Here is a 26,884-nt window from a genome sequence, read left to right as displayed (position 1 = left end):
AGTGTCACATACTAGGCTTGCCAGCAAAATTGAAGCTCATGGAATAAAAGGGACAGTGGCAGCATGGATACGTAATTGGCGAAGCTGCAGGAAACAGAGAGTAGTGGTGAACAGCTGTTTTTCAGACCGGAGGAAGGTTTACAGTGGTGTTCCCCAGGGGTCGGTACTAGGACCATTGCTTTTATTGATATATATTAAGGACTTGAATGTGGGTGTACAGGGCACGATTTCAAAATTTGCAGATGACACAAAACTTGGAAGAATAGTGAACAGTGAGGAGGAGAGTGATAGACTCAGGAAGACAGACAGGCTGGTGCAATGGGCGGACATGTGGCAGATGAAATTTAACGCAGAAAAGTGTGAAGTGATGCATTTTGATGGAATTAATGAGGAGAGGAAATATAAACTAAATGGTACTACCCTTAAGGAGATGCACGGATGCATAATTCATTGAAGGTGGAGGTTAGGTTGAGAAAGCAGTTAAAAAGGCTTACGGGATTCTGGGCTTCATAAATAGAGGTATAGAGTACAAAAGTGTGGAAATTATGATGAACCTGTAATAATACACTGGTTCAACCCCAACTGGAGTACTGCGTTCAATTCTGGGTACCACACTTTAGGAAGGATGTGAAGGCCTTAGAGAAGGTGCAGTAAAGATTTACGAGAATGATTCCAGGAATGAGGGGCTTCAGTTACGTGGATAGACTGGTGAAGCTTGGAGCGGACAAGATTGAGAAGAGATTTGATTGAGGTGTTCAAAACGATGAGGAGTCTGGACAGAGCATGTAAAGGAAAACTGTTTCCATTGGTAGAAGCAAATGGAGGGAGTCATCGGAGAGCCTGGGTGCAGCCCTCTGTCTCAGTGCAGTCATGTTTGGCACTCTTTGCAGCAGTCCAATTATGCACTGCACTCTCCTCGATGAGCCTTCAAATGCAGTGTGACCACACTCGATCAGCTTCGCTGGGCAGGCCACATAATTCGCATGCCAGATATGAGACTCCCTAAGCAAATGCTTTATGCGGAGCTCCTTCATGGTAATCGAGCGAAAGGTGGGCAGCGGAAACGTTACAAGGACACCCTCAAAGCCTCCCTGGTAAAGTGCGACATCCCCACTGACACCTGGGAGACCCTGGCCGAAAATCGCCCGAGGTGGAGAAAGTGCATCCGGGAGGGCGTTGAATTCGTGAAGAGGGCAAGCGCAGACAGCGGAAGGAGCGCGCGGCAAACCAGTCCCACCCGCCCCATCCCTCGCGAATGTCTGTCCCACCTGTGACAGAGTCTGTGGCTCTCGTATTGGACTGTTCAGCCACCAGAGAACTCACTTTGGGAGTGGAAGCAAGTCTTCCTCGATTCCGAGGGACTGCCTATGATGAAATATCCTGTTTGAAAATGTGTCAATGGGTAACGCCCAATTAAAAACGTGTGGAATTTCCGTGCTCTAGTAACAGTTAGGCAGAGGAAGACATTCGGCCCATCTAGCCCACCTATCCACAGTGTTCCCTCGCTGTATTTCTAATAATGCTAAATCCCATATACTGACGTAAACATGTCTAATTCCTTTCGAATCATAGAATGATGGAGCACAGATGGAGGCCATTCGGCCCATCGTACCTGAGCACGTTCTTCGGTAGAGCTATCCAATTACTCCTGTTCTTTCTCCATAGCCCTGTAAATTTTCCCCTTCAAGTATTTATCCAATTCTCTTTTGAAAGTTACTATTGAATCTGCTTCCACCATCCTTTTAGGTAACGCATTCCTGATCACAACAACTCGCTGCGTAAAACCCATTAAGGTTTTTCGTTCCACCACCCATGCCAGTACTGTGTGGATTGTCCGAAACCTGGATAGAAGGGGGGGGTTTCTGCCTGTGAAGCTGTATAACAACAGCAACTTTCAAAAGGGAACTGGATATATACTTGAAAGACCAAAATTTGCAGGGCTATGGGGAAAGAGTGAGACTAATTGGTTAGAACATTCGGAGCAGGAGTAGGCCATATGGCCCCTCGAACCTGCTCCGCCATTCAGTAAAATCACAGCTGATCTTCGACCTCAACTCCACTTTCCTGCCGAATCTCCATATCCCTTGATTCCCCTCGAGTCCAAAAATCTATCGATCTCAGCCTAGAAAAATGCTCAATGTCTCAGCATCCACAGCTGTTTGGGGTGGAGAATTCCAAAGATTCACAATCCTCTGAGCGAAGAAATGCCGCCTCATCTCAGTTTTAAATGGCTGACCCCTTATCCTGAGACTATGTCCCCTAGTTCTAGACTCTCCAGCCAGGGGGAAACATGCTTCTAGCATCTACGCTGTCAATCCCCCTCAGAATCTTGTATGTTTCATTGAGATTACCTGGCACAGGCTCGATGAGCCTAATGGCCTCCTTCTGTGCTGCAAGATTGTATTGGTCCAAGTTTGGTGTACTTGCTGTCGGCTGCCACCGAGTTTTCTCGGCGGTCTCGCTGTTTACTGGGCGCTCTTCCCTCCGAGCAAGTTTGGTGAGGCCCTCACGCCGGCGGGGAGAGAAGACCCCTGGGGAGCGTGCGCTGGCATGCAACGCCAACAAAAGTCCTCTCACCTGCTCCCTCCCCAGATTGGTCCGGATGGCCCTCCATTCCAGCAGCAGAAGAGACTGCCGTGTGGAGGCAGGCCTTACCTGAACGGTAAGTATGAAGACCTGCAAGAAAAGGTTAGTTGTCCTCTGAAGGATTTGTAAAAGTTTTTTTTTTCCTTTTTATGAAATGTTTTTTTTCTGTTTTCCCCCCTCCCTGGGCCCAACTATATCCTCGGCGTTACTTTGCCGAGGATCGCATTTGCCGGCCAGAATCCGACCTACCGCCCGCTGCCGCCCAGAATCGGCTAGTATAGCACATTTCTTTCCGCCGGGCAATTTTTTCCACATTTTTCCATCAAACTTCCACCCAAAGTACCATCAGGATCTTGGCGATCCTTCTGACGGTACATGGGTGGAACTTAGGTTTGGCCAAACTCGGGGCCCTCTGATTCTAAAATCAGCCTGAAGTATGATTAAAGTCTGTACAGCTTATGACTGGTGCTTTTGTGTGATTGCAGGCTGGACCATTAACCAAGGTACACATAGCTAAAGACAAGGATGGCAGACAGAAGACCTATGGATTCGTCTGCTTCAAGCACACAGAGTCCGTGCCGTATGCCATTACCTTGCTAAACGGAATCCGATTATACGGTAGACCGCTAAATCTGCAGTATCGCTCTGGTACGTTGTGCGGTTGTGCATTTTAATGAATACTGTAGCATTCGTTGGCATGGAACGGGTTTGTGCTGGTGTTTTTTTCCCAGCACAAGACGGGTGGTTGGGTTCCCCGGGCTCTCTCCCGTGTCCCTCCGAGCAACCCATCATTTGGAGAATTGCAACTCCGGAGACCTTAGCAATCTGTGAACGCTATGTATCTTGATGAAACCCACAAGTTGGGAAAGGCGCTACAGAAATGTAAGTCTTTTTTGACTATTAGCCAGGGATCCAGAAGCTTTGGCCTGTAGTTGCCCAGTGCTGCTACAAGTACACCTGGAACATCAGAAATGGGAGCAGGAGTAGACCATTTGGCCCTTCGAGCCTGCTCCGCCATTCACTGGGAAATGACTGCCTGGGAAACCAGAACTAGGCTCAGTTTTACTGCAATTAGAGAACATGATTTCCTTCCCTGTCAGGTGGCAGTGTCAGTGTAGCACAGGGCAACTACAGGTCAAAGCTAGCAGTCAAAAAAGAAAGACTTACATTTCTATAGCGCCTTTCAAGACCTCTAGAATCCCAAAGTGCTTTACAGCCAATGAAGTACTTTTATCCAATGTTTATGTAAAGTTTCCGTTAATGTGCCGTCAAACATCATGGGCTGGATTTTCTGGTCCTTTGTGCTGCGAGTCTCGCTCTGGAGCGGCGTGAAATGCAACGGTGAGGTCTCCTGTGGCCCATTGCGATCCTCGGGTCGGGTTTTACGGCGGCGCTTAGCAGCACTGTCGGGGAAGAGCTGCACCGAGTCCGCAACGCTTCTTGTTACGACACCATCCGAGTTTTGACTCGAACCCGACCCGTGCACCTGGAACATAAGAAATAGGAGCAGGAGTAGGCCATCTGGCCCCTTGTGCCTGCTCCGCCATTCAATAAGATCATGACTGATCTGGAATCGCACCTCGCAATGACTGCCTGGGAAACCGGAGCGGTCCAGTCATGCCGGCGGCGGTGATGAAGGTAAAGTGCTGTAAAGGTAAGTGCAAGTGTGTGTTCTTTTAATTTCTTTAGCAATTTGTGTTGTGGTGGCATGGGCAATGTTTTGGGAATGTTTTTGTGTTTTTATTTAAGACCCCCCCCCCACCCCGCCCCAAGGCCTCTCTCGGAGCACACATGGCCCGGCACTTTCGTTCGCAAGTTTCCCATTTTTGCATCTTGAAAGTTGTACAACGCCTCCCATCGCGCTTAGCACCCTGGTGCAGATGGCGAGAATTCCTTACTAAAGCGTAACCTATTCCCGGCCGGTAACTTGCCCGCCCCGCCTCCGTTTTCGCCCCGAAAACAGAAAGGCCTAAAATCCAGCCCAAAAATCTTTATTTTCACCACCTTCCCATCTTGGACATATTTGTGTGCACCTTTGGAAGTGCACCTTGGTGAGACATAACAGTACCTCCAGCAACCGTGATGAGTGTGAAGGGAATCGCTTGGTCATTGCAGGGATGCTTTATGGTGTTGGTATGGGTGGTGCCAACATGTGGCAGCCATATGGGTGTACAGCGTCAAATTAAGTAAATCTGGTCATGCTGAGGCCATCCATGGCCTTCAGGACAGCAATGTGCTTTGGTGCTGATGCCCATGTCCATCAGGTGATTGCAGATGTGTTTGGTGGTGGTGTTGGTGCTGTTGGTGTGCCTGGTGCTGCTGATCACGGTCAGATTCTGACATCCATGCTAATAGAGTAGATGGCAGGTGAGCTAGAGATGACAGAAGCAATCCGTCAGTGGTGAGAGAGGTTCTGCCAATGAGGTGAGATGTTGCTGGAAACACTTGCAGCCTGCAGGTTCTGTGCTGGGTAGACAGTGAGCACAGCTTCTGTCTGCGGAAAGTGATCAGCTGTCAGGTGAGACCTTTTCCAATATATTTCAGCTGCTGCAATGACCACTCAACTCCTGCCTCAGGTTGACAGACGTGGCTCCCGCGCAGCATGGTAATTTAAAATGCAAGGGGAGAACGGCTTTGAAAACAAGCTTTCGGATGAGTCGTTAAACTGAGGCCCCGCCTGCTCTCTCAGGTGGACGTAAAAGATCCCAGGGCACTATTTTGAAGAAGAGCAGGGGAGTTATCCCCGGTGTCCCAGGCCAATATTTATCCCTCAATCAACATAACAAAACAGATTATCTGGTCATTATCACATTGCTGTTTGTGGGAGCTTGCTGTGCACAAATTGGCTGCCGCATTTCCCACATTACAACAATGACCACATTCCATTGGCAGTAAAGCACTTTGAGATGTCCGGTGATCGTGAAAGGCACTATATAAATCCAAGTCTTTTTTTATAATGATTTCAATTAGGTCGCCTGCCTCTGTCGGTCGGGTCACTGCCGTGCCGGAAAACACGCCCGAGGGAAAGGCGTGTGGGAGCGAGATGACAGCAGGTTCCCGACCACCCCCAAAATATCAACTTTCCCACCCGACATGCCTCTGATCGCATCCGCAATCACCCCGGCAAATTCTGGCCTTGAAGTGAGGTTCGAAATCCACAACCTCCTGACTCAGAGATGAAAGTGATTGCATTGAGCAAAGCTGACACTTAATAAAACTGTAACCTACTCACTATATTCAGTGTGAAAATCAATATTGCTTTGAATTCCTTGAGCGTGTTGGGCTTATAGGATAGTTTTATAGGATATTGTCATATAACTCTCCCCTTAAATATAAGGCAACGGACCAGGAAATACTGAGATGTCTTGATTTGAGTCACCATTATTGATCAAAATAGTGACATAAACCATTACATGTGTGTGTATGATTGGTACTGACAAGTAGTCACGAACAACGGACTCGCCGGGCACTGTGTGCATTTCGTCTTGCCTGCTCATGCGAGCCTAAGCAAGACTAGGTAAAAGCCCCAAAAGAGCTGTGGTGCTCGGTGTCGTTATAGGGTTGATTACACTTGATTATGTCTCCCTAACATACCATCTACGTACAGTTAGTACGATTGCCTGATGCGTCACTGTGACAAGTGATGACTGCTCCCTTCCCCCCAAGCGTGCATGTGTACTACTGCTTTTCTTTGTTCATTGTTCCCTCTACGTGACTGACCGCGGCTATCTGACATGGCCTTCACTTACCTATCTCTCTCCGATACTTATTGCAGAGATAGCTATTCATCCCTTACACTCCCCTTCTGCACCCAAACTAGCTGGCACCATTATGGATTCCTGCTTGTCTCAGCACTCCGTGACTGATATCACTTTGAGTCACTCCTACAACTAATAAAGTTGGTGTTAAAAATATAGGGGGTAATCTAATGGAGGTGTTTACGATGATTGAAGGATTCAATAGGGTAGAGCGAGAGAAACTATTCCCTCCGGTGGGGGAGTCCAGAACAAGGGGGCGTCACCTTAAAATTCGAGCCAGGCCGTTCAGGGGTGATGTCAGGAAGCACTTCTTCACACAAAGGGCCGTGGGAATCTGGAACTCTCTCCCTCAAAAAGCTGTCGAGGCTGGGGGCAATTGCAAATTGCAAAACTAAGATTGATAGATTTTTGTTAAGCAAAAGGTATTAAGGGTTACAAAACCAAGATGAGTAGATGGAGTTAAGGTACAGATCAGTATTCATCTAATTAAAGGGCGGAACAGGCTCGAGGGGCTGAATGGCCTCCTCCTGTGCCTATGATCCTATACATATATATAAAACTAGTAAGCAATAGGGAATAGATGTCACAAATGCAATGGTAAATATCCGGAAAGTCTTCTGAGAGACACAAACTCTTTGTATATCTCTGTTAAAGGTACAAAGCTTCGACTTTGTAACAAGCCAGTTCTTTTCGATCAAAGGCTGCTAACTAAAGCGAGGGAGCAGACCAAATTCATCTTATGATCAAAATTGCAGTCTGGTAATGAAACAAGGAATTCAAACTTGGTGGTTGGGGCAATTTGAGGTGATGAAATAAGAGTAGAACGCAAGTAGGCATTGTGCAAAATTCAAGCATAGCGGCTTTAGCTTTTTTGACAGCACATTGTAACCGACACCACCATTAATAAGTTTTTAGTGACAGCACTGTGTTGTGAGAAGGTAACAGTGCAGCTGTGTGTGTCTATGTTCCAGGGAGCTCCCATACAGCGGAACCAAGCATGGCACCCCCGGCAGTGGACAGCACTCTATGCCGAACAGCACAAGACAACTGCAGGTACAGTAAGAACCTTGGCCGTCGGTACAAAAAAAAGGTGATGTCTTTACGCACGTGCAAGAGAGTGTCAGGTGTGGTACCTCCCACAGTCCAATAGCCTGTCCAGGCTGACGTATGAGGAAGTGCAAGAACCGGCACCTTCAGGAGAAGAAGAGAGAGAGGGGTGTGGGGTGGGGGGAATATGTATTAATCAAATTAAAATATCTACCCAGGTTCTTTGGCAGCAGAGTGTGTTGGAATATCGTTTGGAGAGCCGGTTTGGGTTCAATAACCCTTTGTCACTAGTTTCCTATCTCGGGTGTGCTGCTGTCACGAGGCACTGATTGAAGGCCAGGTACTTCTCCATTGTTGATGGAAGTGGGGACAGAAAAGTCCCGACCTTTCCTTTCCCGGGGATGTGAAGAGCCACGACTGCACCATGCCAAAGCGCAGTCCCTCAGGGTCATTACAGCACACAGGATTTCCATCTCCTGTTAAGTTGAGTTGTCGTGCTGCTTTCTGAAAATCAAAAAAGGTTGCGTCCGACTCCCATCAGCTAACAGAAATTTGCACCTGAGCCAGCACTGGGGAAAATCGGTTCACAATGAATTATGTCAGAAAATGTAACACAGGAGATGGGACCTGGGAACATAGATGTGGTATGATGGAAAGAAAGACTTGCATTTTTATAGCGCCTTTCACAACCTCATAATGTCCCAAAGCGCTTTGCAGCCATTGAAGTGCATTACCTCACATTTACCTATGGTCAAGTTCATTTGCCACTGAACTGCTCAGTAGTCAAGTTTTCTAACATCCTCTTGCATTATGTTGCGTTCTTCCGCCGTGTCAGTTATACCCCACCTCCCCCCTCCCCAGTTTGAATTTCCCATACACAGGGCTCAATTTAATTTCACGCTCAACGTAGTCTGTCAGTAGACGGGATCAGGAGCTTTGCAGGGGTGTAATCACACAAACAGTGCCCACCCTCATTACCCTTTTTATTTATAAACAGATGTGATATCCATGTAGCTGAATGGATAGCAAATTGGCTAAAAAATATAAAGCAGAGAGTCGGGGTAAAGGGTAGTTATTCAGATTGGAGGAAGGAAGAAAGCGGTGTTCCACAAGGCTCAGTGCTGGGACCACTGTTTTCAATAATTTACATTCCTGGTTTGGACTTAGGATCAAGTAACTCAATATCAAACTTTGCAAATGATACCAAACTGGGGGGGGTATAGCTAACACTGAGGAAGAATGCAACATAATACACGAAGACATTAGAAAACTTGCAGACTGGACGGCTAAATGGCAAATAAAGTTTACCATCGATAAATGAGAGTTGATGCACTTTAGTAGGAAAAATATTACCTGCACCGTAGAAGATAAGAAACTGAATGTGGTAGAAGAGCAAAGGGATCGAGGGATACTGATGAACAAATCATTAAAAGCAGCATCGCAGCTCGGCAAAGCAATTAAAAATGCTAGCAATGTGCTGGGATTTATTTCTAGGGGTATAGAATTCAAAAGTTATGATAAAGATCTTTGGGGCCCTGCTCAGGCCGGACTTAGAATGTTATGCACAGTTCTGGTCTCCGCGCTAGCAAAAGGACATAGAAGCACTGGAAAAAGTGTTAAAAAAAGATTTACAAGGATGGTACCAGAACTGAGAGATTACAGCTATCAGGAACGATTGAACAGGGTGGGGCTTTTATCTTTGGGAAAGTGAAGACTTATAGGTGACCTGTTGAGGTATTTAAAATTATAAATAGGTTGGACAAGGTTATTGTGGAGAGTATTGGCCGGAATTTAAAGGAGGAAGGCGGTTTGGGGATGGGGGTGGCAGGGCCTGATTTGCGTGTGGTTTCCCGCCCGCAGTCAGCCAACCAGAGTGAGAGGCTGACCAGCTGCGGGCAGGTAGGCCTGCGGCCACACAGGCAAAGGCTGTCCACCAGAGGGCACTGTGGTGGGAGACCTGAGAGTCACCTGCATAGGTGTGCAGGGCCCAGTATAAAAGGCTGCTCAGCATGCTTGTGCCTCACTCTGGAGTTACGAATAAAGGACCAAGGTCACTACAGTTTGAGTACAACACATTGCCTCGTGGAATCATTCATAAGTACATTACAGACAATTGGCAGGTAGTAGCTGGGGGTGGGTAGCTGCCTTGGGGGGGTGGGGGGGGAGGGGTGATCATAAGCCTTGGGAGGGGGGCTCCAATTACAGGGAGAGGTTAGGCAGGGACCCTGGATCCAGGAGGAAGATATAAAGGCATTTACCTCCTGGATCCAGCTGTCCCCATCTTGCTGTCACTGCCACGAATTGTGTGAAATCTGTCCACATGCAGTTAAAAACAAAATGGAGGTTAAAGAAGAGGCTTCCAGCCTCATAATATTTAAATTGACGTCCCGCCCCCGGGATCAGATTGGTCACCCGCGCCCTCCACCCGCCATCCTGCCTCCGTTAAAACCGCAATTGGGCGAGTTGGAGGCAGGTTCAGGTTTGGAATCCCATTTTCAACAATTTCACTAGCCCCACACTCCAAACCCACCCTTTTTTTTTTAAGGTTAAAATTCCCCCCAAAGTTTCCACTTGTGGGAGAATCCAAAACTAGGGGCTATAAATACAAGGTAGTGACTAATAAATCCAATAGGGAAACAAGGAGAGATGTCCTTACTCAGAGAGTGGTTAGAAAGTGGAACCAGCTGCCACAGGAAGTGGTTGAGGCGAATAGATTAGATGCTCTCAAAAGGAATCCAGACAAATACGAGAGAAAAGGGAATGGACAGATATGCGGAAAGGCTGAGATGAGGTAGATGGAACGGGAGGAGTCTCGTGTGGAGTGTAAACACCAGCACAGGGTAGTTAGGCCGAATGGCCCGTTTCTGTGCTGTGTATTCAGTATCATTCTATGTATATAATTAATTGCATTTATATAGTGCCGTTAACGTAGTAACAAAGATATTAGTACAGGTGACCAAAAGCTGGGTCAGAGGTAGGTTTTAAGGACTGTCCTGAATGAGGAGAGAGAGAGACAGAGAGGTTTAGGGAGGGAATTCCAGACCTTGGGTCCCAGGCAGCTGAAGGCGCGGCCGCCAGTTGTGGAGCGATGAAAAATCGGGATTGTGCATAAGCCAGAATTGGAGGAGCGCAGAGATCCCGGAGGGTTGCAGAGCTGGAGGAGATTACAGAGATAGGCAGGGGTGAGGCCATGGAGGGATTTTAAAATCTTGAAGGCAGTGTAGGTCAGCCGGCCAAAGGCGGTGATGTACAAGTGGTCCCTCGCCTCCTGTTAATGCATTCACTGTGTATTGTTCTAGGAGCACTCAATTCCAAGATGGACCAAGTTCTTCACTGTTTCTGACTCCGCCATACTCCATGAACAACAGCTTCAGCAATCCTGACCCTTACTACTGGCAGGCTATAGTGAGTATAAAGCTATGAAGCCCTGGGTATTAGAAACTCAAGGTCTGTCTGACCTAAAGCCTGGTTTAGTAAGTAACCAGTCAGTTTCAAGTACACAGACTATATTTCCTTCAACAACAACTTGCATTTATATAGTGGCATAAACGTAGAAAAACGTCCCAAGGTGCTTCACAGAGACGTATTCAGACGAAAATTAATTCTGCGGCAAAGAAGGAGATGTTAAGATAGGTGATCAAAAGCTTGGCCAGAGAAGTGGGTTGGAAGGAAGCCCCTTGCAGGAGGAGAGAGCGGCGGAGAAGTTTAAGGAGGTGATTTCAGAGCCTGCGGGGCGAAGTGATGGGCATGCACAAAAGGCAGAGGAGCGGAGAGTTTTGAGGGAGGGTTGTAGGGTCGGTGGAGGTTACAGAGCAGGAGGGGTGAGTCCATGACGAGATTTAAATACAAGGATAAGAGTTTTAAATTGGAAGCATAGGGGGACCAGGGGTCATTGTAGAGCAGCGAACACAGGGGGCGATGGGTGAGCGGGACATGGCGTGAGTTAGGACACAGGGCAGCAGACTTTTGGACGTGCTGAAGTCTACGGAAGGTGGATAATGGGAGGCCGGCCTGGAGAGGGTTGGAATTGTTGAGTTCCTAACACAGATGAGACTGCACACAGGGAGGTTAAAGTAACAGTGACCTCAGTCTTTATTAATACACTCCAGAGTGAGGAACAGGCCTTAGGGGCCGGCTTATATACAGTGCTCCCAAGGGATGCTGGGATCCCTTGGGAGTTCAGGGGATGCGCTCCCTGGTGGCGGAACATGGGAGTGCATGCTTTACAGATACACAGCATCACTCCCCCCTCCCCCGCCCCCGCCAAAGTCAGAGTGAAAGCTATTTACAAGGTGAGGCGGTCGGGAGCCTTTCTTTCCCTGTTCGACCGCCTCGGTACAAATGTCTGCTCTGGTGTGTTGGCTGTGCCCTCGCTGGGCTGGCGTGTTGTTGGCCCTGCAGGGCTGCTGGGTGAGCCTGGGCTGTTGGGTGTGATGAGTTCGATTTCCTGGTCCAGCGTGGTGTCGTTGATCCTTTGGGTGTTTGTTGTGGGCTCGAAAAAGGTGGTGTCTGCTGTGGGTTGTTCAGAGCAGTCTGTGAACCACAGCCTCGTTTGGTCCAGGTGCTTTCTGCAAATTTATCTATTGTCTAGTTTGACTACAAACATCCTACTCCCTTCTTTAGCTATCACCGTGCCCGCGATCCAGTTGGGACCATGTCAATAGTTTAGCACATACACAGGGTAATTCAGATCAATTTCCCATGACACAGTGGCGCGACCATCGTTTACATTTTGTTGCTGCCGCCTGCTCTCTACCTGATCATGCAGGTTGGGGTGAACCAGCGTGAGTCTGGTTTTAAGTGACCTTTTCATGAGTAGCTCAGCCGGGGGCACCCCTGTGAGCGAGTGGGGTCTCGTGCGGTAGCTGAGCAGTACTCTGGACAGGTGGGTTTGGAGTGAACCTTCTGTGACACGTTTGAGGCTCTGTTTGATTCTTTGAACGGCCCGCTCTGCCTGCCCATTGGAGGCTGGTTTAAACGGGGCCGAGGTGACATGTTTGATCCCATTGCGGGTCATGAATTCTTTAAATTCGGCACTGGTGAAACATGGCCCGTTGTCACTGACCAGTATGTCAGGCAGGCCGAGGGTGGCAAACAGGGCCCTCAAGCTTTCAATGGTGGCGGTGGCGGTGCTTCCCGACATTATTTCACATTCAATCCATTTTGAAAAAGCATCCACCACCACCAGGAACATTTTACCGAGAAACGGGCTCGCATAGTCGACATGGATCCTCGACCATGGTCTGGAGGGCCAGGACCACAAACTTAGTGGTGCCTCACTGGGAGCGTTGCTCAACTGAGCACACACGCTGCATTGTCGTACACAGGACTCTAAGTCAGAGTCGATACCGGGCCACCACACGTGGGATCTGGCTATCGCTTTCATCATTACTATACCTGGGTGTGTGCTGTGGAGATCCGAGATGACCGTCTCCCTGCCCTTTATGGGTAGCACTATGCGGTTACTCCACAACAGGCAGTCTGCCTGAATGGACAGCTCGTCCTTTCGCCACTGGAATGGCTTCATTAGCTCTTGCATTTCAACGGGGATGCTGGCCCAGCTCCCCTGCAGTACACAGTTTTTTACTAGGGACAGCAGAGGGTCTTGGCTGGTCCAAGTCCTAATCTGGTGGGCTGTGACAGGTGATTTATCATTTTCAAACGCTTCCATGACCATCAACAAGTTTGCAGGCTGCGCCATTTCCACCCCCGTGGTGGGCAATGGTAGTCGACTGAGAGTATCCGCACAGTTCTCGGTGCCTGGCCTGTGGTGGATGGTATAGTTATACGCTGATAGCGCGAATGCCCACCTTTGTATGCAGGCTGAGGCATTGGTATTTATCCCCTTGCTTTCAGCGAACAGCAATATGAGGGGCTTGTGATCGGTTTCCAGCTCAAATTTGAGGCCAAACAGGTACTGATGCATTTTCTTTACCCCGAACACACACGCTAATGCCTCTTTCTTAATCATGCTGTAAGCCCTCTCGGCCTTAGACAAGCACCTGGAAGCATAGGCGACAGGTTGCATCTTCCCCGCAACGTTAGTTTGTTGTAATACACACCCGACTCCGTACGACGATGCATCACATGCTAGCACAAGTCTTTTACACGGGTTATACAATACAAGCAGCTTGTTGGAGCATAAAATGTTTCTGGCTTTCTCAAAAGCAATTACTTGTTTTTTTTCCCCATACCCAGTTCTCACCTTTGCACATTAACACATGTAGGGGCTCTAAGAGGGTGCTTAACCCCGGTAGGAAGTTACCAAAATAGTTGAGGAGTCCCAGGAACGACCGCAGCTCCGCGACGTTCTGTGGCCTGGGTACGTTTCTGATAGCCTCTGTCTTGGCGTCTGTGGGCCGAATGCCGTCCGCCGCGATCTTTCTCCACAAAATCTCCACTTCTGTAGCCATGAGGATGCATTTCGACCTCTTCAGCCGCAGCCCTACGCAATCCAGTCGCTGGAGGACCTCCTCCAGGTTTTACAAGTGCTCGACGGTGTCGCGACCCGTGACCAATATGTCGTCCTGATAAACCACCGTGCGTGGTACCGACTTGAGTAGGCTCTCCATGTTTCTCTGGAAGATCGCTGCAGCCGACCGAATTCCAAACGGGCATCTGTTGTAGATGGACCGTCCCTTTTGCGTGTTGATGCAGGTGAGGCCCTTTGAAGCTCCTGCGTCATGTAGGCCGAAGTCAGGTCGAGCTTGGTGAACATCTTGGCTCCTGCCAGTGTCGCAAATAGGTAATCTGCCTTAGGTAGCGGATATTGGTCCTGTCGCGAGAAACGATTAATAGTTACTTTATAATCGCCGCAAATCCTGACCGTGCCATCACTTTTGAGTACTGGAACAATCGGGCTGGCCCACTCGCTGAATTCCACTGGGGAGATGATGCCCTCGCATTGCAGCCTTTCCAGTTCGATTTCCACTCTCTCCCTCATCATGTGAGCTACCGCTCGCGCCTTGTGGTGACTGGGCCGTGCCTCTGGGACCAAGTGGATCCGCACCTTCGCCCCGGAAAAATTTACAATGCCTGGCTCAAAAAGGGAAGGAAATTTGTTCAGAATCTGGGTATATGAGGCCTCATTGACATGTGATAGCACTCGGATGTCATCCCAGTTCCAGCGGATTTTGCCCAGCCAGTTCCTTCCAAGCAGTGTGGGGCCATCGCCCGGGACAATCCAGGGTGGCAGTTCGTGCACCATGCCCTCGTAGGTGATCTTGACCATGGCGCTGCCCAGGACAGTGATGAGCTCTTTGGTGTACGTTCTCAGTATCGTGTGGATGGGGCTCAGGACTGGTCTGAGTGCTTTGTTGCACCACAGTCTCTCAAACATCATTTTACTCATGATGGATTGGCTAGCGCCAGTGTCCAGTTCCATGGCTATGGGTAAGCCATTCAATTTTACGTTTAACATTATGGGTGGACATTTCTTCGAAAATGTGTGCACCCCATGTACTTCAGCATCTGCCTCCTCTCTCTGGGACTCGAAATTGCTTTGGTCCACCATGGACCGATCTTCCTCTGCCACGTGGTGGTTAGCAGATTTTGCAGAACTTGCAGCTCGTCTTCAAGCTTATTAGAGGTGCCCCATTGTTCCACAGCTCTTGCAAACATACCCTTTGAAGAGGCATGAATAGGCTGAATGGAAGCCTCTACAATGCCAACAAGGTGTGAATTGCCTTGCATTCATCCTTTGTTGGGGCCTCTGAGTCATCTGTGTCACCTGAGGCCTGCTGGCAGTTGCAGACTCGTGGTTTCTGCCCTGTACATTTCAGCTCGCAAACACAGTCCCAGTTACTTTATGAACATTGCTAGCACTTGTATGCTAAGAGATTTGTTTGATGTTATCACTGGTGGACATAAACGCCTGTGCTATCGCAATGGCCTTACTGAGGGTCGGTGTCGCTACAGTCAGAAGTTTTCGTAGGATGGTCTCGTGGCCAATGCCCAGTCCAAAAAAGTCTCAGCATTTGCTCCAGGTAGCCATCATTGTCCTGCAAGTCGCCTTAGCTCGGCGACGTAGCTCGCCACTTCCTGACCTTCAGATCACTGGCACGTGTAGAACCAACACCTTGCCATCAGCATGCTCTCCCTCGGGTTAAGATGATCCCGAACCAGCGTACACAGCTCCTCATACGACTTATCTGTGGGTTTCACCGGAACCAGAAGATTCTTCATGAGGCTGTAGGTCGGTGCCCCGCAGACCATGAGGAGGACCGCTCTCCTTTTTGCAGCGCTTTCTTCTCCGTCCAGCTCCTTGGCTGCAAAGTACTGGTCTAGCCGTTCGACATAGGCTTCCCAGTCCTCACCCTCCGAGAACTTCTCCAGGATGCCAATTTTGCTGCATCTTTGCATTGGATTCGTATACTCGTCGCCAGTTGTTGAGTTCCTAACACAGATGAGACTGCACACAGGGAGGTTAAAGTAACAGTGACCTCAGTCTTTATTAAGACACTCCAGAGTGAGTAACAGGCCTTAGGGGCAGGCTTATATACAGTGCTCCCAAGGGATGCTGGGATCCCTTGGGACTTCAGGGAATGTGCTCCCTGGTGGCGGAACATGGCAGTGCATGATTTACAGATACACAACAGGAATAGTCAAGTCTGAAGGTGACAAAGGCATGGATGAGGGTTACAGTAGCAGACGGGGTGAGGCAGGGAGCATAGGCAATGCTACGGCGGCAGAAGTAGGCGGTCTTTATGATGAAGAGGATATGGAGTTGGAACCTCGAGGCTAAATAGGATGCCATGATTGCAACAGTCTGGTTCAGCCTGAGACATTTGCCGAGAGAAAAGAAAAGAAGACTTGCATTTATAAAACGTCTTTCATGACCACCGGACGTCCCAAACGCTTTACAACCAATGAAGTACTTTAGTGCGTGGTCACTGTTGTAATGCAGGAAACATGGCAGCCAATTTGCATACAACAAACTCCCACAATCTGCATGATGTAATAACCTGAGAATCTGTTTTAGTGATCTTGGTTGAGGGATAAATATTGGCCAAGACACTGGGGATAACTCCCATGCTCTTCTTTGAAACAGCGCCATGGGATTTTTAACGTCCACCTGAGAGGGCAGTCGGGGCATCGGTTTAACGTCTCATCTGAAATGCGGCACCTCCGACAGTGCCGCACTCCCTCAGTACTGCACTGGATTTTTGTGCTCAAGTCTCGAGTGGGACTTGAACCCACAACCTTTCCTGTCAGGCGAGGGTGCAGATATGCGCTTTCTCGACAGGCGGGTTAATGGACAGTTTCAGGCGTGAGATTAAAAACAGAAGCAGCACAGCAGGTACGTCAGTCTCAGAGAAGAATAAAGACAGGTTCAATTGTGGTTCCTTGGCTCAGTGGAACACTGTCAGCTCTGAGTCAGTCCCACTTCAGGGACCTGAGCACGTAATCTAGGTTGCTAAGGGAGTGCTGTACTTTCGGTGGTGCAGGAATACCCCTCCTGCATTCTTACTGTTTTGAAATCAAGACTCAACACAGCGTTTCCTACTCTTCCTGATTCTTGCCCAGGAGTTCCTTGCCTCCCTCAGGCTTTCCTACCTCCTCTCATAGGTTTTCAAAAAAATCCAAGTGTAACATCACCTAAACATGACTGTCTTGATTTACCTTGGCTTCAGCTTCTCAATTTTTACAAAAGCACAGCTGGGAGGGGAAGTAGAGCAAGGCTTGTGAAAAGAAGCAGAAAGATAAGATCAAAAGAAATGGGGAAGGGAATGCATTTTTGTTGAATAATACTCAACGTTAAAAGGCAGTTTTATAAGGGCGTGATATACAAAATATTATTGTGCTGCTAAGATTGTCACTTGAAGGCCACAAAGTTTAATTGCTGTTAAGTAAACACAGGCTGGTAGGTCAATCCGAGTTCAATTGTTGAGTGAGGGAACTGAAGGTTGGAAAATGCCCGTCAGTTTCAGGCTCGAGATCAGAAGCATTCCGACGTTAGGTGACTGGATTTCTTTTTCTTTTTTAAAGCTTGTTTTGCATCTGACACCTGGAGTGTGATGGACAAAATGCACACACATGTAGCATTTTTAATATACTAGAAAATCCTCCGTGATGCTGCTATTGGTAAGTCAGAGGGTACACTATTTTATCAGAGGGTACACTTTTTATAAGGGCAGGAACATTAAACCACGTGAACACAATATGGTTTTGTTGCTAAAGTATGTTCCTTTAAGGCAATAAAATCAAATTGTTGTTAAGTAAACTTGGTGCACTCAAACAGATCATTCTTTATTAGTTCATGGGCTGTGGACTTCACTGGCAAGGCCGGCATTTATTTCACATCCCTAATTGCCCCTCTTAAACCACTGCAGTCCCTCCTACAGGGGATCTCATAGAAATATATAAAATTCTGATGGGATTGGACAGGTTAGATGCAGGAAGAATGTTCCCGATGTTGGGGAAGTCCAAGGGGGTCACAGTCTAAGGATAAAGGGTAAGCCATTTAGGACCGAGATGAGGAGAAACTTCTTCACTCAGAGAATTGTGAACCTGTGGAATTCTCTACCACAGAAACTTGTTGAGGCCAGTTCGTTAGATATATTCAAAAAGAGGTTAGATGTGGCCCTCACGGCTAAAGGGATCAAGGGGTATGGAGAGAAAGCAGGAATAGGGTACTGAAGTTGCATGATCAGCCATGTTCATATTGAATGGTGGTACAGGCTCGAAGGGCCGAATGGCCTACTCCTGCATCTATTTTCTATGTTTCTACATAAACTCCAACACCGAGCTGCACATGCCTATCACATCTGCTCTCGCCGCCCTGCTCTGGCTGCCTATCCCCATCACCTAATGCACTTGTTTTGGAATCTCGCCTTCTCCACGGCCTTGCACCCATCCGACCACTGCAACTCTTTGCAGCTGTACGTCACAGCCGGCACCCTAAGGCCCACCAGCCTTGACCTCCATTGCCTCCTCCCTCCTTCTGTCACCGGCGGTGCCCCAGCCATCTTATTGCCCATCACACTTTAGCTGGTACGCTCCAACAAAAATCTCTGTCAATGTTTTAAAAAAAGATTAAAAATAAAACCCAAATAGTCACTCATAAGAACATAAGAAATAGGAGCAGGAGTAGGCCATTTGGCCCCTCGAGCGTGCTCCGGATCATGGCTGATCTGATCTTGGCCTCAACTCCACTTCCCTACCCGCTCCCCAGAACCCTTTATTCCCTTATCGCTCAAAAATCTGTCTCTCTCCGCCTTAAATATATTCAATGACCCAGCCTCCACAGCTCTCTGTGGAAGAGAATTCCAAAGATTCACGACCCTCAGAGAGAAAAAATTCCTCCTCATTTCCGTTTTCAGTGGAGATAAGGAATAATAAAGGGAAAAGTCGTTGGTGGGCAGTCTATAGGCCCCCTAACAGTAGTTACACTGTTGGACGGAGTATAAATCAAGAAATAATGGAGGCTTGTAAGAAAGGAACGGCAATAATCATGGGCGATTTTAACCTTCATATTGATTGTACAAAGCAAATTGGCCAGGGTAGCTTTGAGGAAGTGTTCATAGAGTGTATCCAGGATAGTTTCCTTGAACAGTACATTGCGGAACCAACCAGGGAGCAGCCTATCTTAGATCTAGTACTGTGTAATGAGGCAGGATTAATAAATTATCTTGTAGTAAAAGATCCTCTAAGAATAAGTGACCATAATATGGTTGAATTTCAAATTCAGTTGGAGGGTGAGAATATTGGTTCTCAAACCAGGGTCTTAAGCTTAAATAAAGGAAACTACAAAAGTATGAGGCCAGAATTGGCTAAAGTGGACTGGGAAAATAGACTAAAATATGGGATGGTTGATGAGCAGTGGCAGACATTTAAGGAAATATTTCATAACTCGCAATAAAAATATATCCCAATGAGAAGGAATGACTGTAAGAAAAGGGATCACCATCCGTGGCTAACTAAGGAAATCAGGGAGGGTATCAAATTGAAAACAAGGGCATACAATGTGGCCAAGACCAGTGGGAGGCCAGAGGATTGGGAAATTTTAAAAAGTCAGCAAAGAGCGACTAAAAAACATGATAGAGAGGGAAGATAGATTATGAAAGTAAACTAGCACGAAATATAAAAACAGATCGTAAGAGTTTCTACAGGTACATAAAAAGGAAAATAATAACTAAAGTAAATGTTGGTCCCCTAGAGGATGAGACTAGGGAATTAATAATGGAGAACAGAGAAATGGCAGGGACTTTAAACAAATATTTTGTACCCGTTTTCATGTTAGAACACACTAAAAACATCCCAGTAGTGGATAATCAAGTGGCAATAGGGAGAGAGGAAGTTAATACAATCACTATCATGAATGAAGTAATTCTTGGTAAAATAATGGGACTAAAGGCGGACAAGTCCCCTGGACCTGATGGCTTACATCCTAGGGTCTTAAAAGAAGTGGCTGCAGAGATAGTGGATGCATTGGTTGTAATCTACCAAAATTCCCTGGATCCTGGGGTGTTCCCAGCAGATTGGAAAACCACAAATGTAACACCCCTATTTAAAAAAAGGAGGCAGACAAAAAGCAGGAAACATCTGTCGTAGGGAAAATGGTGGAGTCCATTATTAAGGAAGCATAATTCAATCAAGCAGAGTCAGCATGGTTTTATGAAAAGGAAATCATGTTTGACAAATTTGCTGGAGCTCTTTGAGGATGTAACAAGCAGGGTGGATAAGGGGGAACCAGTGGATATGGTGTATTTGGATTTTTCCAGAAGGCATTCGATAAGATGCTACATAAGAGGTTACTGTACAAAATAAAAGCTCACAGGGTTGGGGGTAATATATTAGCACGGATAGAGGATTGGCTAACTAACAGAAAACAGAGAGTCGGGATAAATGGGTCATTTTCTAGTTGGCAAACAGTAACTAGTGGGGTCCGCAGGGATTGGTGCTGGGTCCTCAACTATTTACAATCTATATTAATGACTTGGATGAAGGGACCGAGTGCAATGTAGCCAAGTTTGCTGATGATACAAAGATGGGCAGGAAAGCAAATTGTGAGGAGGACACAACAAATCTGCAAAGGGATAAAGGCAAGCTAAGTGAGTGGGCAAATATTTGGCAGATGGAGTATAATGTGGGAAAATGTGAGGTTATCCACTTTTCAGAAATAATAGCAAAGCAAATTATAATTTAAATGGAGAAAAGTTGCAAAGTGTTGCAGTACACAGGGACCTGGGGGTCCTTGTGCATGAAACACAAAAAGTGAGTATACAGGTACAGCAAGTAATCAGGAAGGCAAATAGAATGTTGGCCTTTATTGCAAGTGGGATAGAGTATAAAAGCAGAGAAGTCCTGCTACAACTGTATAGGGTATTGGTGAGGCCACACCTGGAGTACTGCGTGCAGTTTTGGTCTCCGTATTTAAGGAAGGATATACTTGCATTGGAGGCTGTTCAGAGAAGGTTCACTAGGTTGAATCCGGAGATGAGCGGGGTTAACTTATGAGGATAGACGGAGTAGGTTGGGCCTATATACATTGGAGTTCAGAAGAATGAAAGGTGATTATTGAAACTTATAAGATAATGAGGGGGCTCGATAAGGTGGAAGCAGAGAGGATATTTCCACTCAGGGGAAACTAAAACTAGGGGACATAGTCTTAGAATTAGGGGCCGCCCATTTAAAACTGAGATGAGGAGAAATTTCTTCTCTCAGAGAGTTGTAAGTCTATGGAATTCTCTGCCCCAGAGAGCTGTGGAGGCTGAGTCATTGAATATATTTAAGGTGGAGATCGACAGATTTTTGAGCGATAAGGGAGTAAATGGGGAATGGGCAGGGAAGTGGAGCTGAGTCCATGATCACATCAACCATGATCTTATTGAATGGCGGAACAGGCTCGAGGGGCCAGATGGCCTACTCCTGCTCCTATTTCTTATGTTCTTATGATCCCTTATTCTGAAATTATGCCCCCCTAGTTCTAGATTCCCCCACGAGGGGAAACATCCTCTCTGCATCTACCCTGTCAAGCCCCCTCAGAATCATATATGTTTCAATAAGATCCCCTCTCATTCTTCTAAACTCCAATGAGTATATGCCCAAACTGCTCAACCTTTCCTCATAAGACAACCCCCTCATCTCAGGAATCACCCTAGTGAACCTTCTCTGAACAGTCTCCAATGCAAGTATATCCCTCCTTAAATACGGAGACCAATACTGTACGCAGTACTCCAGGTGTGGCAGTACCAATACCCTGTACAGTCGTAGCAGGACTTCTCTGCTTTTATACTCTATCCTCCTTGCAATAAAGGCCAACATTCCATTTGCCTTCCTTATTACTTGCTGTACCTGCATACTAACATTTTTTGGACCCTCCAGCAACAAAATACTGTGGAACAGCTACTGACCTTATTGGGTTCGGTTGCAGAGTGTTTTTTTTAACTGGACTAGTAATCCAGAGGCCAAGACTAATGATCCAGAGACACGAGTTCAAATCCACCACGGCAGCTGGGGAATTTAAATTTAGTTAATTAAATCAATCTGGAATTAAAAAGCTAGTATCAGTAATGGTGACCATGAAACTACCGGATTGTCATAAAAACTCATCTGGTTCACTAATGTCCTTCTGGGAAAGAAGTCTGCCGCCCTTACCCGGTCTGGACTATCTGTGACCCCAAGACCCACAGCAATGTGATTGACTCTTAACTGCCCTCTGAAATGCCTAGCAAGCCATTCAGTTGCAACAAACCGCTCTGTGGGACTACTTTCACCACACAGAGGGCGATGGTGAGGTTGAGTTTAACCCGAATCGTAGATGAGGGTTTCATTCACCGTGGGATAAGTTGGGGTGGAGGAAGTGGAAATGAGTGGCATTGGGGAGGGACAGGATATAAGAGTCAAAGCTCAGCTCAGCTGAGCATCTCTGTGGGATCCTGTCTATCTGTTGTCCTTAACTTCTTCAAAGACTCAATAAGCTCACCTGTTTTCCCCAAGTATCCATAGCCATTGGAGACTTGAGCACAAAATCTAGGCTGACACTCTGATGCTGCACTGTCGGAGGTGCCGTCTTTCGGATGAGACATTAAACCGAGGTCCCCCCGTAAAAGATCACATGGCACTATTTTAAGAAAAGCCAGGGAGTTCTCCTCAGTGTCCTGGCCAACATTTATCATAGGAAGGAACATAAGAACAGGCGTACAACCTGACCTGCCATTCAATACGATCATGACTGATCTGTATCTTAATTCTATCTACCTGACTCGGTTCCGTAACACTTAATACCCTTACCTAACAAAAATCAGTCTCTGCTTGCCATTTTCAATTGCCCCCCCCCCCCCCAGCCTCAGCAGCTTTTTGGGGGAGAGAGTTCCAGATTCCCACTGCCCTTTGTGTGAAGAAGTGCTTCCTGACATCACCCCTGGACGGCCTGGCTCTAATTTTAAGGTGACGCCCCCTGGACTCCCCCCACCAGAGGGAATAGTTTTTCCCTATCAAATCTTTTAAACACCTTAAACACCGAGATTAATTACCACTTCTTAATCTTCTATACTCGAGGGAATATAAGCCGAGTCAATGCAACCTGTTGTCATAATTTAAACCTTTTAGTCCCAGTATTTTGGTGAATTGGCGCTGCAGATATATCCGCTAGTCCTATATTACAGCAGTGACTACACTTCAAAAAGTACTTCATTGGCTGTAAAGCACTTTGGGACGCTCTGAGGTTGCTATATAAATGCAAGTTCTTGCTTTTCTTTTTCATTCCTCATGGCTCCGGGTGTACAATCCCATTAATCAACTTACTTTACCCCCCCACCGCTTTGCTCTCCTTCTAAGACCCTCTAATACAGTTGTGAACCGTGCACTGTACTTGAGGGTTGGCTGCAGGCCTGGGCTTTGCACAAACTGATTAACACTCCCTGGGCCTTGTGATCTTGTCTCTCCAGCTTACATCCCACGATCCAGTTTCACCTCTTCCACCATCGCTGCGCATTGTGCTGACGTTGGGACGAGGTCGGGAAGCGGGCCTGGGCTGTGTGATGCCCTCCACGGTCGGACAGCCGGTCCATGCTCGCCGACCGGTCTCGTGGAAGAACGACGTTCTCTCGGTGGGGGGGGGGGGGGGCCGTGGCGCCCGAAGCCCGCGGAACCGTACTCCTGACGTGATCTGGCTCCCGCGGGGGAGGTAGGGCAAGCACTGGCGGGTTCGGGACAGGAGCGGAAATCTTAAGGTGGCTCCTTTTTCTTTTCAGATGAACACTTACGCGCTGCAGCAGTACCACATCAATTCGCAGATGGCCCAACAGCAGCAGCAGCAGCAATATTACCAGGCAATGGCGCAGCAGGCGGGACCCCCGGCCCAGCTGCCCCATTTCGGTCTGACGCCGGACTTTATGGCCAGGACGTCTCAGCCCGCCTGGGACAGGCGGCAGCAGCAGAGGGACCCCGACCACGGGAACTGCTGCGGCGGCGGTGGTGGAGGACAGCGGGAGAGGGAGTCGGACAGTGACAGCGACCACATAGGCCGCGAGAAGCTCCGGACCTCCAGCAAGCACCGGGAGCACCAATACAAGAAGCACAAATCCAAAAAGAAGAAATACTGACGGTGGGAGTGGGGGTGGGGTGGGCCGTAGGATTGAGACTCGATCCTTTGCCCTCCGAAGAGAATCCGTGAAAGGGGCGCGGGAGCGCAGACCAGTTTGATATAAACTAACGCAAAACCGGAACCAAATATTCTGACCGATATGGAAGGTGGCTGAAGTTGGATTGGATGCCCAAATCCACACGGCTGTTGTAAGGTGGAGGTGGGGTGTCTCACGCATGGATTAATGGCTATGGTGTCACACGGGGACTTCAGTAAAGTGTAATGCTGGGCGTCTGAAGCATTGCATGCCAGGTCTACTCATACTGTGAAATACATTAATGTCCCTCCAAACTCGCGTTGGATCTGGAGAGGGGATTGGGAGCTGTATGCAACTGCAGTAAATTATTGGTGGTTGCAGCTCTCTTGTCACTGATGGTAGCACTAATGGGAACAATTTGACTTGATGAATTAAGAGTATCACACGAGTAGTGCATTGCGCAACTGTATTGCGTTCAGTGTGATTTTCTTTTCTGTAATGGCACCAATGCGACTGAATGAAATGTAATGAACTCTTGCACTTGGAGACACTATATGGTAAACTCACCCATTCCCTTGTTACCAGTGGGGAGCTGCGTGTGAAGGCAGCGTGCATGGAATGGTTCAGCAGTGCTCCAGGCCTGTCTCTGGCTCTTGCTGCCTTCAACTGGGGATTCCTGCTGCTAATATGAGATTGGTGAATTTATCCGTTCATCCTTAGCTGACTAATTGTTTTGTCTCTTTTGGAAATTAAATGCTAATGCACACAGTTCAGACCTAACGTGGAAAAGATATTTTGTTGTATGTTTTCTGCCCAGGGAAGCAGTTGAGGCTAGCTCATTGAATGTATTCAAATCACAGATAGATAGATTTTTTACCAATAAGGGAATTAATGGTTTATAGGGAGCGGGCGGGTAAGTGGAGCTGAGTCCACGGCCAGATCAGTCATGATCTTGTTGAGTGGCGGAGCAGGCTCGAGGGGCTAGATGACCTACTCCTGTTCCTAATTCTTATGTTCTTATGAATGTGTATCAGAGACATTGCAACCACACAGGGAAGGTTTCCTTCATAGAATCATAGAACGGTTACAGCATGGAAGACCATTCGGCCGGTCGAGGTCGTGCCGGCTCTCTGCAAGAGCACTTCAGCCAGTCCCACTCTCTTGCCCTTTCCCCGTATCCCTGCACATTTTTTCTTTCTGGTACTCCCTTTTGAAAACCGTGATTGAATCTGCCTCCAACGCCCTCTCAGGCAGTGCACCCCAGATCCTAACCTACGTAAAAAGGCTTTCCCTCATGTCACCTTTTGCCAGTCACCTTAAATCTGTGTCCTCTGGTTCGCGACCCTTCCACCAATGGGAACAGTTTCTCTCTATCTACTCTGTCCAGACCCCTCATGATTTTGAATGCCTCCATCAAATCTCCTCTCCACCTTCTCTGCTCCAAGGAGGACGACCCCAGCTTTCTGCAGACTGTCAACGTAACTGAAGCCCCTCATCCCTGGAACCATTCTGGTAAATCTCTTCTGCACCCTGTCTAAGGCCGTCACATCCTTCCTAAAGTGCTCTGTATTGGATACAATTACCCAGAATCTACGGTGGGGAATAACAGTGAACTATCAATGTTTCTTGTTACTATCCCTTTGAAACTGACCACAACTTCAGGCTGCAGCGAATGGGCACCCTAACACGGAAACCCTGAAATTGCGGTCAGTCACTCATTGCTCCGACACTGGCTGCACTGTAGCAAGCAAACCCCCACCCCACCCAAAGCCGGCAATCTGAAATCAGTGAAAATGATGAAAACTTTGGCTTTTCCGCAGTAATATCGCTGTTAAATACCCCATTAAATGTTAGACCCTTTTGGATTAGGTGTAACTGGAGTTTTAACAGCGTATTGATTGCTAAGCATAGGTTATGGCCCTGAAAAACTAATTTTAATTTTGTGGAGTGTCAAATTCATGCATTTTAATAAAAAATACAATTTTTAAGCAACTTAAAAAAAATGTAATTAAAAAAAAAGTTTATTCATCTTTATTTGAGGATTACTTCCTCTCCATGTGAGGGCCCCAATCTTTGTTTTGCTCTGTAACATTTTTTAAAAGTTAGAACAAAAGGAGATTTTTCACTTCCTGGTTCCCGGTCTGAGAATTCTGCATTGTGATTAGCTGATTAGACAGCTTGTTGCCATCACGGCAGCTCACGTTAGGGATTCCCCTGTTAACTGACACAGGTTTCAACTGAACGTCGGAAAAGCCAAACTTCTCGGCACAGAGATCGCGAGATCGTTGCGGGAAGATTCCTTCGGGGCTGGCAGCGACCGACTTTGCTTCACCGCTGACCGCAAATTACCGGCCATGGTAACTACACTGGGAAGAGCCTTGGGTCGCTGGATATCCAAAGTGGGAAGGTTTCTTCAATGCTGCCACTTTTGTTTCATTATGAGAAGAATTTCATCCTGCACTGGTTGTTATCACCGTTTTGTTCTGTGGAATTTTCCTATCACATCAAAATGTACCAGGGCCTTGAGCAATCTGTGATGCTCCCACGCAAACCTCTAAAAAAGAAAGACATTGCCTTCCACGACGTCCCAAAGCGCTGTAGAGTCAATCAAGTAATTTTTCGAGTGTAGTCTGTGTTGTAATGGAAACGCAGCAGGCAATTTGCGCACAGATAGGTCCCACGAACAGCAATGAGATGATGAATAGATATTTTTTTTTATAATGATACTGGTTGATGGATAAATATTGGGCAGGACACTGGGGGGAACTCCCCTGCTCTTCTTTGAAATAATGCCGTGGGATCAATTATATCCAACTGAGAGAGCAGTTAGGGCCTCGGTCTAACTTTGTATGCATGGGACAGTGGGGCCGAAATTCACCCCCGCCCGAAACGGGTCACACCTTCTGCTCATGAAGTGCTTTTTCCGCC

At 47.4% G+C, this 26,884-nt stretch overlaps 1 protein-coding gene across 1 annotated transcript in view; it reads left to right on the top strand.

Annotated features, from left to right (window-relative positions):
- Positions 1 to 24,736, top strand: part of LOC139275695 (splicing regulator RBM11-like) — a 33,137-nt gene extending 8,401 nt beyond the window's left edge. The window contains exons 2-5 of the mRNA XM_070892872.1: positions 3,072 to 3,234; positions 7,316 to 7,397; positions 10,691 to 10,796; positions 23,588 to 24,736. Of these exons, the coding sequence (XP_070748973.1) occupies positions 3,072 to 3,234; positions 7,316 to 7,397; positions 10,691 to 10,796; positions 23,588 to 23,938 (702 nt within the window). The 3' untranslated portion in view covers positions 23,939 to 24,736. The remainder of the gene's footprint in view (positions 1 to 3,071; positions 3,235 to 7,315; positions 7,398 to 10,690; positions 10,797 to 23,587) is intronic.
- The last annotated feature ends 2,148 nt before the right edge of the window (positions 24,737 to 26,884 follow it).

The sequence above is a fragment of the Pristiophorus japonicus genome, chromosome 11, assembly GCF_044704955.1.
Source record: "Pristiophorus japonicus isolate sPriJap1 chromosome 11, sPriJap1.hap1, whole genome shotgun sequence".
In the NCBI taxonomy this organism is placed as follows: domain Eukaryota; kingdom Metazoa; phylum Chordata; class Chondrichthyes; family Pristiophoridae; genus Pristiophorus; species Pristiophorus japonicus.
This window is presented reverse-complemented; position numbering and strand designations above follow the sequence as displayed.